The sequence below is a fragment of the Sarcophilus harrisii genome, chromosome 3, assembly GCF_902635505.1.
Source record: "Sarcophilus harrisii chromosome 3, mSarHar1.11, whole genome shotgun sequence".
NCBI lineage: Eukaryota > Metazoa > Chordata > Mammalia > Dasyuromorphia > Dasyuridae > Sarcophilus > Sarcophilus harrisii.
This window is the reverse complement of record NC_045428.1, coordinates 560,349,968-560,363,371: the sequence shown is the minus strand read 5'-3', so window position 1 is coordinate 560,363,371 and position 13,404 is coordinate 560,349,968. Positions and strand designations below refer to the sequence as shown.

Sequence of the window (13,404 nt, the reverse complement as noted above, 5' to 3'; positions counted from 1 at the left end):
GAGATGGAGATCTCAGTTGCTCTCTAGTTTAATCTCTTCATTTGGGTTTGCCAAAAAAAATTTTTTATTCTGATTATAACAAACACCAAGTTAAATGAGCATTAATTTCTATATGCAAAATAGAACAGGATAGAGGATTGTACGTGAAATAGTGAATCCTGTTTACTAACAACTTCATTTACTTTCAAGTGTTTAATAAATTCAATACGCAACTTTCAAAACTGTCCAGCTTCTCTATGTTTCCTTCTGTTCTGTGCATTAAAAAAAAAGAAATGCTTCAATGATCCCTTTTTTGGGTAGTGAGTACAACCCGATCAATTATACCTCTCCCTCCCTCCTACACCAAGTTGGGGGAAAAAAAGGAAAAACATAACTCCTCTAACAAATATGTATAGTCAAACAAAACAGATTCTCATATTAACCTTATAAAAGATGTGGGTTTCATTCTACTCTCTGAATCCCACCTCACAGTATTAGGACTTAGGGACTGTGGTTCATCATCAGCCTTCTGAAATCCTGCTAATCCCTTCATTTTACAGATGAAAAAACTTACAATAATTGGCTTGACTAAGATCTTATAGATAGGAAGTGTCAGATAGGGCTTTGGCACAGCTCTTCTGAAGCAGCTAAATGGTGCAATATATAAAGCTCTGGGTCTGGAGTCCAGAAGACCTGAATTCAGGTCATGAACAAGTTACTTAATTTTTCTCTACCTCAGTTTCCCTATCTGTTAAATGGGGATAATCATAGAACTTATCTCCCAGGATTGTGGGATTTAATGAGATAGTATTACTACAGTGCCTGACACATAATAGATATTTAATAAATATATATATTTTTCTCTCTCTGACTCCAGAACCAGCCTTCAATTTTTTTTAATCATAAATTTAACAGATATCAACAAAAACAAACATTTCTATATAAAGAAAAACAAAACAATTGCATACGAAACTGGGAATTTGTTACAAATGGCTTGCCTTTTTAAAACTTTTTCTAAAAAAATCCCAAACAATCTTGTATTAATTAAACGAACAAAATTGCCCCGTTTATGTCAACCCTTTTGAACTCTTTGTTTTCTTCTGGGTATTTTAAAAATACTTGATTGATGCGCTTTTCCCTTTAGTTTCCTTTTGCATCTTTATGACCACCCACCAACTCACCTCCACCCTCATAGAGGCCTTCCCTTGTGGCAAATAAGTATAATCAAACAGGGGTTCTTAGCTTGGGGGAAGGGAGAGGAAGTCCCTGAACTTAAAAAAAATATATTTTTTTGAAAAACTATTTTAATATAATTGGCTTTCTTTGTAACCCTGTGAACTTAATTTTAACATGATTAAAAACACAATTCTGAAAGGGATAGGGCCTCTAGACTTCACTGGACAACCAAAAGAATCCTTGGCCCCCCAAAAAGTTAAGAGCCTCTGATCTAATCCATTGCCTCTCAGCCAAGAGAGGTCCCCTAAAATTGGAGAGGATTGGGTTTGTAACTAAAAGCCCAGGCTACGTTAGGCCCCATTATGTCTTCTGTTCCCTAATACTGTGTATTCTCCTTGCAGAAACGCTGATGGACTCCACCACAGCCACCGCGGAGCTTGGCTGGATTGTGCATCCTTCATCTGGGGTGAGTTAATGTTCCCACCTACCTAGAAGGTTAACTTCTTTCCCCAGAGGTTCTACTGGAGGCTCTAGGAGGCCTGGATTATTGATGTGCATGGAAGACATACTGCTGCTTCCTTTCCCCACCCTCATTCAGGGGTCAATATGGACACTTTTTAATCAGTCAGTGAATATGCTTTTATACTAAGTGTCTGTGGAGTGTCAGTTCCTGGGGAATAAAATGATAAAAACCAAAGTCTGTTCCCTCCAGAAGTTTAAATTCTATTGAGGAGCAGAAGGGGATTAACAGCATATATGCCGATAAATAGATAGGAAATATTTACAAAATTAATAAAATTCAGATACGTTATTCTCTGGCTCCCCAATCACCTGGTCCCTGTCTCCAAAATTCTCGAGCTAGAAGGTCCTTAGAAGGCCCCCTACATGGCTTATCTCTCAAGCCTTTCAGCTTGGAACTGAGGAGGATTTTATGGCATTGGATGTTAGAACTAGAAGGAACTATAGAAGGACTCCTATGACATGGAAAGTCAGAGCTGGGAGGGTCCTTGGAGCATAAAATATCTGAGCTGGGAGGGCCCTTAGAACCCAGGAGGTCAGAGCTGGGAGGGCCCTTAGAACCCAGGAGGTCAGAGCTGGGAGGGCCCTTAGAACCCAGGAGGTCAGAGCTGGAAGGGCCTTAGAACCCAGGAGGTCAGAGCTGGGAGGGCCTTAGAACCCAGGAGGTCAGAGCCGGGAGGGCCCTTAGAATCCAGGAGGTCAGAGCTGGGAGGGCCCTTAGAACCCAGGAGGTCAGAGCTGGGAGGGCCCTTAGAATCCAGGAGGTCAGAGCTGGGAGAACCTTAGGACACAGAATATTAAAACTAGAAATGTTGAGACATTAGATGGGAAGAACTTTAGAACACAGAAAATTAGAACTGGGAGGGCTCTAGAGGTGGAAGGAGCCTAAAGGTCTAGCTCCAGCCCCTTACATTATAGATCAAGGACAGTGTTCCTGGTGGGCACATGACTTGCTAGAATCACACAGCGAGGAAGAATCTGAGCCTGGTCGTCTGGCTCCAGGCTCAGGACATTTGCCAGCCCTCATCCCAGCCTGGAGACCTAATCCTGCAGAACCCACTGTCAATGGATAGAGGATGGGACAGAGAAAAAGGGAGAGTATCAAGTGCTATGATTTTTTTTTTTTTTTTTGGTTATTTGTTTGGGGCAAAAGAACTGATGTTTTCTGTGTCACTTTAGAATCCTCCAAACTCTTTCCTTACACCTGTGAGGTAGCTCATCTAAGGAGTATTTCCTGTTTTATAGAAAAGAAACTGAGGCACAGAGGGGTGAATTGACTTGTCCAATAGGGAAACAGTGCGCATTTTCTAAGTTCATTCCTCTTTCCCCCACCACACCAGTCTCCAGCCTGGAGCTACCTCCTTTTGGGGGAGACTTGGAGGTTCTCTGTCCCTTCCTCTTCTTCCTTTTTATCTCCTAGTTCCTGAGTCCCACCATCACCACACCCATCAGGCTCTCTGGCCTGGGTGGCTATTGGGATTCAGCTGTTGCCTCCGAGATAGTGGAAGAGGGAGGGTTCCCTGGGGCAGGACTCTTAGCCTTCCTCTCCTTTTGTCTTTCATTTTTCTGATACAAAGCAGGGCCTGCTACCTCCCCTCACTCCCACCGCCACCCTCAGCCCCGATCCCACCTCCGGCCTAGTAATGAGGGCAGGTCTGGCTGCAGGCAGCCTGAATGCATTATTTGGGGTGTTTAGTCTGTGAGTCCTTGGCATGTTAATTAGAGAGAGGGGAGAAAGGCAGTGTGCTCTAATTAAGTGCTCTAATTAAGTTCTGAAGAACAGCAGCTGTAACAAGGGGGTGACTTTGTCACATGGTGGAGCAATAAGGAAGGGGGGACTCTGGAGGGGCGAGGGAAGGGGAGGAGCTTGGCTGGGAAGCCCGTGGGATCCGCTGTTCCTGATCCTGGAGCTTCCCCAGGCTCACCTGTCTTTCCCTGCACCAGCCCCTCAGCCTCCTTCTAGGCCCCCTCCCATCCCGTCTAACTCTTAGCCCCCCCAGCCCTAACCCATACTAACTAGCTTTGTGACCACCCGAATAAAGCCAGAATTCTTGACCTTTGTTGTGGGACGGATCTCTCCTTGATCACTGTTTAGGGCAGCACTGGAGCTCTTCTCAGAATAAGGATTTAAAATGCTTAACAGAAAATACAGAAGATCACAAAGGAAAACAATTATGTTGAAATAAAGATGTCAGTTTTTTTTCCCATCCTCCTTCCCCATCTAGACCCCCAAAACTCTATCCATTGACTCCTTGAGAGATAAGTGGACCCCAAGTTAAGAACCCCGTGTCTTTAGCTGTCTATTCCTCCCAGCTCTGCCGCTTTCACAAATTGAAAAGCCTGCCAACTTCGCTTCTATCCAAGTCACTGATAAAATTATGGAACAAATAATATATTTGAAAGTTCTTTTTGCTATAAAGTACCGTGCAGATAAGAGAAGTTATTACTATTCACTCTTCTTTCCTTCTAGCAACTGAGGGAACAAAAGGAAATAGAGTGACGATCACAATAACAACAATTCATTCCTGTATGGGGATAGGCATAGGGCCTAGAGCTGGGATTTTATAGATATTGGGAATTTCCCAATGAGGAAATCCCCTCTGTTTGTACAGTTTGGCCCCTTAAAGTCTTACAGAGTTACTTATTTATATCACTGAGAGATTGTTACCTGCCCAGGGTCACGTAGCCAACACATGTCAGGGGAGAGACTTGAAGTGTTCTGGGCTCTGAGACGAGCTTTCTGTTTGTAATGTCACAGGGTAACATCATACTTACCTAGTACTTCTACATTTACAATCATGCTAGTAACAATCCTGTGAGTTAAAATGGTGTAAGCCATTTTACAGATATGGAAACTGAGGTTCAGAGATACAGTCACACAATAAATTATGAATCTGGGATTCAGATTCAATTCTGGACTCCAAATCAAAGTTCTCAATTTGTTGCTTCCAGAGGTGGCAAGAATTGAGTTAGGTGGACTTCAGATCCCTTCCTGAGACCACTGAAGAGGAGAATGGCTTCTTCTCTGGGGCCGGTGATGGCACCCGAACAGAAGAGTTGTAGAACAATAAGATAGTCTGGGTGAGAAAGGGGGAAGAGACCATCCTGATCAAACACTGAAGCAGACACTTAGATTAGAGAATGTAAGAGCAAGAAGAGACTGGAACAGAGAATGTCAGAGCTGGGAGGGCCCTTAGAACCCAGGAGGTCAGAGCTGGGAGAGCCCTTAGAACATGGAATGTCACATCTAGAGGGGCTTCTTAAAGATCATTTAGTCCAGGGCTTCTTAAACTTTTTCTACTCGTAACCTCTTTTTGCCTAAGAAATTTTTGCTTGACCTTAGGTATGTAAGTATTTAAAATAGGTATACATATCCAACATTTACTCATAATAAATTGTAATTTTGCAAACCCCACAATCAATTACCCCCATATGAGGTTTCAATCTACAGTTTAAGAACAGTCTATTCTAATCCTGTTACTTTTAAAGGTGAGCCAACTAAGATCCAGAGAGTTCAATTGTGTTGGCCACGTCTCTACTGCTAGCGAACAGCCAAGTTGAGATCCAAACTCTGGTCCAAATCCAGCATTATTTTCAGTATCTTATTCTCCTTTTTTGCTCTGGGGCTGGGCTTCAGGAATGGAATGCTAAGTCTCGGGCAGATGGGGAATATACTAGGAACTAAAGGAAGGTTAAGGCCTAAGGACAAGAAACGTGGCAGATGGAGCTGGGGCTGTTTTTTTAGATATTTTAGAGTTTTCAGGAATGCTCGAGCTGGAGGGAGTCATAGGATCCCTGATTTAGAGCTGAAAGGGAACTTAAGAAAATATTTATCCAACCTTCTCCTTTTACAGATAAGGAAAGTAAGGTCACAGAGATGGAGTGTCTTGTTCAAGGTTACATAGCTGGTAGATGATGAAGCCGGATCTCCTTTTTCAAAATCCAGCGCCTTCTCATTTCTGTGTCACATTTGTATTGGAAAGGTTAAAGATTAGAAGCTAGGACTGGAGCTTAGGGGTCGGGCACGGCGGCCACATCCTGACCATTTCCTTCCTCAGTCCCTTGAGTTTTAATTCACAACCTGAGCCTTCTCTCGCCTCTGCTACTAATGGCCCCCAAAGCCAAGAGTCAGTCCTGGAGTGCCAGCTTTGCCCCCACTGGCCCCAAGGCCAGGCCCCGGATGTCAGTCCCCCAAGAACAAGGTCTTAGGCCTTTCCACCAAAATGCCAGCACAGAGGGAACGGCTCCCCCTGCACATTTCTGGGCATATGTTTGCATGTTACATCCAATTCCCAGTGTGTCAATAAAATGGGAGGCGCAATGCAGTTGTTTCTGAGGGACTAGCACACATAGAATACAGAACAGGTGATTAGATGCTTTAATGTCCTCCCCCCTTGATGAGGAGAGACAGACACATATGCAGCCAGCAAGATAGGCACGTTCCGGGATGGGCGGAAGGGAAGGCTTCCCAACCGTGTGGTCTCAGGGGCAGAATGCTCAGGGCAGGGGGCCACCTGACTGCCAAGGTCCCTTCCCATGCCCTCAATTAAGGGCTGTCAGTGTCCTTGGAGGATGCCTCATATTGTCACTTACCTTCATTTGACAAATAAAACCCCAAGGCCCAGAGAAATTCAGTCACCTGCTCAGTGTCTGAGAGGCAGCGTAGTCTGGTCAAGGAAACCCAAGTTCAAATTCAGCCTCAGACACTTACTAGCTGGGTGACCCTGGTCAAGTCCTTTAACCCTGTTCATCTCAATTTCCTCAATTGAAAAACAGGGATATTAATAGTAAATGCCTCCCAAAATTGTTGTGAGACTCAAGTGAGATCATGTTTGTAAAAAAATATTTAGCTTGGCACATAGTAGGTTCTCTATAAATGCTTGTTCTTTTCCTTTCTGTTTCCAAAATCACAGAAGTAGGAATTTGCAGAATCAAAATTTGACTCCAAATCTTCTAGTTCCATATTCAGTGATCTTTCTGCTGCTCTAGATTCTAACATTCTGTGTTCCAAGGGTCCTCCCAGCTCTGACATCCTGAGTTCTAAGGGCCCCCCCAGCTCTGACCTCCTGGGTTCTAAGGGCCCTCCCAGCTCTGACATCCTGGGTTCTAAGGGCCCTCCTAGCTCTGATGTGCTGGATTTTAAGGTCCCTCCTAGCTCTGACATTCCATATTCAAATATCCCTAGCAATAGCCAAGATGTTAAGGATGATGCTTAGAGCCTACCTAAGAGTTCTATCTCCCATACAGCTCTGAATCTATTTATTAATTCAACTGTCATTTAAATTTTTAAAAATGTTTTTCACTTATACCTCATTTTTGTTTCCAAATATATCTTTCCCACTATTTCTAAGAAGAAAGCTATGCCTTGTAAGAAAGAATAAAAAAGACCCAAAAACAGCTTAGCAAAAATATATGACAATATATTCCACATCCCACATCCATAGTCCACCACTTTTTTGAAGAAGGAGGCATATTTTTTCATCTTCTTTTCAGATTCAATCACCATAATAACACAAATTCCGTGCTGTTTTGTCTTTCTTTTTTTATTATGGTGTTGTAGTTGTTGAATATATGATTTCCTTGGTTCTTTCACTGCACCAATTCATGTAAGTCTTCCCGTGATCCTTTGAATTCTTCGTGTACCAAATGTCCCCAAAGTCTTAGCTTAAAGGCTTAGTACTAAGGCTTTGGGGATACCTTGTACAATTTCTTGTGGAATAGTAATATTCTATTTTTATTCAAATATCCCAATTTATTTAGCATCAATAATGGATGCTCACTTTTTTTTCCAGGTTTTCTTGTTTGTTTTTGTTTTGCTAGAAGGACAGAATATTTTAATGTACATGGGATTTTTCTTCCTGTCTTTGACCTCCTTGGGGTATATATTTAGTAATGGGATCTCTGAGTGAAAGAGTCTGAACATTTTAATCACTTTTTTATTCTGAGTTTAAATTGCTTTCCAAGATCTGCTGTTTATTAAGTACCTTAAGAACCCCATAGTCTAGCACAGGGGTCCTCAAACTTTTTAAATAGGGGGCCAGTTCACTGTCCCTCAGACTGTTGGAGGGCTGGACTATAGTAAAAACAAAAACTTTGTTTTGTGGGCCTTTAAATAAAGAAACTTCATAGCCCTGGGTCAGGGGGATAATCGTCCTTAGCTTTTGCATCTGACCCGCGGGCCATAGTTTGAGGACCCCTAGTAGCAGCTCCATAGGTTCCCCCCTCCCAGGAGTTATTTAACTTGATGTCTCCTTTTGTGTCCCATGTGCAGTGGGAGGAGGTGAGCGGATACAATGAAAACATGAACACCATCCGAACCTATCAGGTGTGCAACGTCTTTGAGTCCAATCAGAACAACTGGCTCCGCACCAGGTATATCCGGAGACGAGGAGCTCAGCGCATCCATGTGGAGATGAAGTTCTCCGTCCGGGACTGCAGCAGCATCCCCAACGTCCCTGGCTCCTGTAAGGAGACCTTCAACCTCTATTACTACGAAGCCGACTTTGACTCGGCCACCAAAACCTTTCCCAACTGGATGGAGAACCCCTGGGTCAAAGTGGATACGATCGCAGCGGACGAAAGCTTTTCCCAGGTGGATCTCGGGGGCAGGGTGATGAAAATTAACACGGAGGTTCGGAGCTTTGGGCCGGTCTCCAGGAACGGCTTCTACCTAGCCTTCCAAGACTATGGTGGCTGCATGTCGCTCATCGCCGTTCGGGTGTTCTACCGCAAGTGCCCCCGTGTGATCCAGAACGGGGCTGTCTTCCAGGAGACCCTGTCTGGGGCCGAGAGCACGTCTCTGGTGGCTGCCCGGGGCACCTGCATCCCAAATGCGGAAGAAGTAGACGTGCCCATTAAGCTTTACTGCAATGGGGACGGGGAATGGCTGGTGCCCATTGGGAGGTGCATGTGCAAGGCCGGCTACGAATCGGTGGAGAACGGGACCATTTGCCGAGGTAACGGAATGTGGTTTTTGTTTGTTCCTGAATTAATTCTATTTTGCTGCCTCTAAAATGGGCTGGTTTCTGGTCTCTGGTGTGGGTTGATTCTTGGAGTGGGACAATTCTCATTCCGCTAGACAGAGCTGTCTGATGGTGGGGACGGAGGAGAAAGGTTAAAATGGCTTTTTCCCTGGTGCCTTGGAATGTGATTCAGTAGAGGAAAGATTCCAGATTTCTGGTACTAGCGCCCGCTGTTCCTCAGGACCCTGTGTAGGTGCTGTTTGGGTCTCTGCTGTCTGTCAGGAAGCCCCTTCAGGCCGGTCTTAGGCAAGTGGACGCTTCCAGGTGGAAGTCTCCTTCGGTGTTCTGACTGAATGTTGGCGCGCTGTGTACACTGTTGCACAGGCTCTGAGCACTATCACTTTGCATCAGTTTATACAAGTTGTCCCGTACTGGTCTGTATCCGTCGCATTCTTCATCTCCATACAGAGTAGAGATGTAATTCTATCATGTTCACGTTCCACGCTTAGCCATTTCCCATTAGGTAGACAGCAACTTCATTTCTCAGTGCATAACATATGAAGGTGGAAGGGCCCAGAGAACACCAAATATCAGAGTGGAAGGTCCAATATCAGGCTCTTGTGTTCTACAGTTCCTTTCAATCTGCTGTTCTTTGTTCTAAGGTTCTCCCAGCTCGGACATTTTCTGTTCTAAGGTTCTCCCAGCCCTGACATCCTGTGTTCTAAGGACCCTCCCTGCTGTAATATCCCATGTTCTAAGATCCCTTTCTGCTCTGACATTCTGCGTTCTAACATCCTTTTTTTCAGATCCCTTTTGCCTCTTGGCACTTTATAATCTAAGATTCTGATGTTCGGTGACAATAATTTCTCGAATTCAATTTTTGTTCCCCCATTTAAGGGAATGAAAAAGGCGGGCCTGATGAGAGAGACAATACCAAGGGGAAATCGACAGCTAGTATCTCTTTTAACACCTGGTGGCTCCTAATCAAGGAAAATTGATTAGTCTCTCCCCCTCCCCCCAACTCGCATACTGGCCCAGAACCCCCCTAGAGGGGCAGTTTCTGAGCCAGCTGTCCCTATGTGAGTGCCGATTGCTGGATATGAAGTGATTAATGAGCTAAGAGAGTGCAGAGCCACACAGCCCACTAGTGCAGCCTGTGAAACAGCTGCCCAGATGTGGGGCCTCCCAGAGCCTATGGCTAGAAAACAGACCCTGTGACCTGACTTCCTCCCTCCCTGTTCCCATCCCAACCTCTCATTCACTCACTCCTTCCTATTCCCTTTCCATTGATTTTATGATACCGAGAAGACCACAAAAGCACCCACACAGGTCCTTTTTCCTCATTGGAATTTTTGTTAACCAAATACTGGTCCATTTATATGTAGCCTTTTCAGGAACCTAAAGGCTTCCTGAGCTGAAAGAGGCTCACAAGTGCAGTGAGTCTCTGCCTGTCTCCCGGCTGTTCCAGATCATTCTTTTATAAAATGTTCTCATCGGAAGACCCTTTGAAGTCATAAATGTGTGACTATGGGATGTGAGAGTTAAAAGGGCTATAGAAGACAGAATATCAGTGCTGGAAAAGACCTTAAGACAAAAATTTTTTTATCTAGAAAGGGAATGTGGAATATTAGAATCAGTAGGAATTTTTGAATGTGGAATTTTAAAATTTGGAGGAATCTTAGAAATTTCAGAACTGGGAAAGACTTTAGAACAAAGAACATAAAAGCATGGAGCATATTTAAAGCAGGATATAAGAGTTGAGAGGGCCCTTAGAACCCAGGAAGTCAGAGCTGGGAGGGTCCTTAAAACCCAGGACATCAGAGCTGGGAGGGCCCTTAGAACCCGGGATGTCAGAGCTAGAAAGGACTTTAGAATGTGTTACATTGGGTCTCAAAGACATTTTAGAATATAAAATGTGGGGATGTAATTGTTAAAAGTTACAAGAGAATTAAAAACACAGAATGACAGGCATAGACCATTAGATCTGAAATCATTTTTGCAAATCATTTAGGGAAACCTCTCCTTTTCAAGATGAAAAAAAAAGAATCATCATGAAAAGACTAACTAACATTTACTTAAGATTTTAAGGTTTGTAAACACTTTCTTTTACATTAGCTCTTTTGATCCCCAAACTGGCCTTTTGTAACTTAAAACCTAGTTAGTCTCTATTCATTCCACTTAAATGGTCTTACAGCCACATTTCCTGCCCTGGGGTCCTCCCTAGTTCATGCTACAGGCTTCACCTCAGCTTGGTACATGGCAAGGCAGGCTGACCCCGCCCATCACTGATGGACAAGTGCTTTTTTAGGGCCTGTGTGGGAATGTGGTGTAAATGATAGAACTCCAGGGACCTGGGGTATATGTCCCAGGAACATGTCCTATTACGAAGCAAAAATAACTGCTTTTTACTAGCTTTGTGACTTTGGATAAGCGGTTTTCTGTCTTTTAGCCTCAGTTTCCTTCTCTGGAAAATGGTGGGGGGAGAATTGGTACAGATGATCTTGAAGATTTCCCAATTCTAACAACTTTATAAATAGTCAGTCCTCTCTCTCTCCATCCTCATTCGACCTTTGTCTCCTTTTCCCCCCTCCCACCTCACTGTGTGTTATTTCCAAATTCCAGTCCTGCTGTGGAGGAATCACTCCTGGCTTAGGATCTCTAGTGTAAGGAAGTCCAGCACTGGTTTCTCTGGGACTTTAAGTACAACTGGAAATGTGGAAAGAAGTCTTTAGGTCAGCTCCTCTCAATCTCTTTCTCTTTCTCTCTGTATTGCTTTGTCTCTGTCTTTCTTTTTTTCTTTCTGCCTTCCTCCCTCTCTTTTTCTCTGACTCTGTCTCTGTGTGTCTTTCACTCTGTCTCTCTATTTCTCCCTGTCTTCCTTCTTTTTTCCCTCTCCCTCTCTCTTTCCCTCCTTCCCTCTCTCCCTCCCTCTCCCTCCCTCCTCTCTCTCTCTCTCTCTCTCTCTCTCTCTCTCTCTCTCTCTCTCTCTTTCTCTCTTCTCTCCTTCCCCTTCCCATCCACTGTTTATCTGGGGTAAGGGGTTGGGTATAGATATGGTTCTCCCTCCCTCCTCTCTTTCCCTTTCTTGTCTGTGTTTCTATCTCTCTTGCCTTCCTGTCTATGTTTTTATCTGTCTCTCTCTGTATCTCAGTCTTTCTTTGATCCTCCCTCGTTCTGTCTCTTCCTTCAGCTCTCTGTCTTTAGGTCTCTCCCTTATGCAAGGACCCCCCCCAACCCCCCCACAGCTGTGGGAGTCCTTCAGCCAGGGGCACTCCATCCCTCTCCAGTCGTGAGCATCGGCTTCCTGACCTGCCTTTTCTGATAGCGAACCAGGAGCTATGATTGAGTTGGAGGAAAAACTGCCACAAGGCTGAGTGTCAAGATTCTATCAGAGCTAGGATGGGATTTCTTTATGTTTACCTTGGACAGAGAGAGGAGTTTGGGTTAGGACATGTGTTCATCCATAGACTGCAATTTAGATTTTTAAATCTATGAGCCTTTAGGTTCCTCTTCAAATTCTGTGTGTTTGTATGTGTCCCTCTCTGTCTGTCTGTCTGTCTGTCTCTGTCTCTGTCTGTCTCTATCTCCTTGTCTGTGTGTGTCTGTCTCTCTCTGTTTCTGTTTCTTTTTGTCTCTCTCCCCATTGTTATTCCCCATGACTTCCAATTTTTTCCTCCTTCTGTTCCTTGCAGTCCACTCATCAGAGCTATGAAGGTTACTTCCCTTAGGCTTTGGTCTGTCTTCACACACACACAAACACACACACACACACACACACACACACACACACACACTCTTTTTCCATTTCCTTCCTCCAGTTCACCAAGGAGCAGAGTGATCTAATTCTGTGTTCTAATGCTCTAGGTCCGTGGTTCTCAAAGTCTGGTCCAGAGCATCCTGGGAATCTCTGAAATCCTTTCAGAGAGTCTACAAATTCATAATTAGTTTTTATTTTTAATGTGATCAATATCTATAACTATAAACCACATAAACAACAACTCTTTGGACAGATCCTCAATCATTTTTAATAGGATAAAGATAACGAGAACAAAAGTTTGAGGACCACTGTACGTCTAGATTCTAAGAACCCTTTTAGCTTTTGCATCCTATGTTCTAAGAACTCTTCCAACGCCTACATTCCATTTTAAGAGACTTTGCAGCTCCAACATTCCAGCTCCCATCATGCCTTGCAAGCTCTGTTCGGCTTCAGTGTTCTATATTTGAAGAGTCTTCCAACATTCCGCATCCTGAGCTACCTGCCAGCTCTGGCAATCCTGCATCCTAAGAGCCCTTCCCAGTCTGTATTTGATGTTCCCCACACTGAAGGTGGGGACACAGGTCAGCCTGAGAGTGAGCCAGCTGACCCCGAGAGGGAGGGGAGGTAGAAAGGAGGCAAGTAAGAGCAGTCCCGTGGGAGGGTGGTGACCTCTTTCTCCCAGCTTATGTGCTTTTCCTAGAAATTTCTGCCCAGCCAGGCGTGGGAGAGTTATCAGTGGGCAGACAATCAGACGTTCTAGGAGGTCCCAGATGTTACTCTCAGGAAGGGGGAAGAGAGAGCCAGCAAAGTCAGGGAATTTCTAGTGAAGAGAAAAAGTCATCCTCCCTTCCCACTTAGGACCGTCTCAATTGTACCTGGGAGCCAGTTGGGATTTTAACAAATATTTAGTCCTATGTTAATGATCTGGGTCAGTGAATTTATTTTTTTTAAATAACTTTGTTTTATATGTTTAGTTTTCTTTCCAATCATTTGTATTTTATTTTATGGACT

The 13,404-nt window shown here is 44.1% G+C and overlaps 1 protein-coding gene across 2 annotated transcripts in view; it reads left to right on the top strand.

Annotated features, from left to right (window-relative positions):
- The window catches only part of EPHB2 (EPH receptor B2), a 263,109-nt gene that overhangs the window by 72,660 nt on the left and 177,045 nt on the right, over nt 1-13,404 (top strand). For both annotated transcript variants that reach the window (XM_031962640.1, XM_031962639.1), the window contains exons 2-3: nt 1,557-1,621; nt 7,946-8,630. In XM_031962640.1, coding sequence (XP_031818500.1) covers nt 1,557-1,621; nt 7,946-8,630 — 750 coding nt within the window. The remainder of the gene's footprint in view (nt 1-1,556; nt 1,622-7,945; nt 8,631-13,404) is intronic.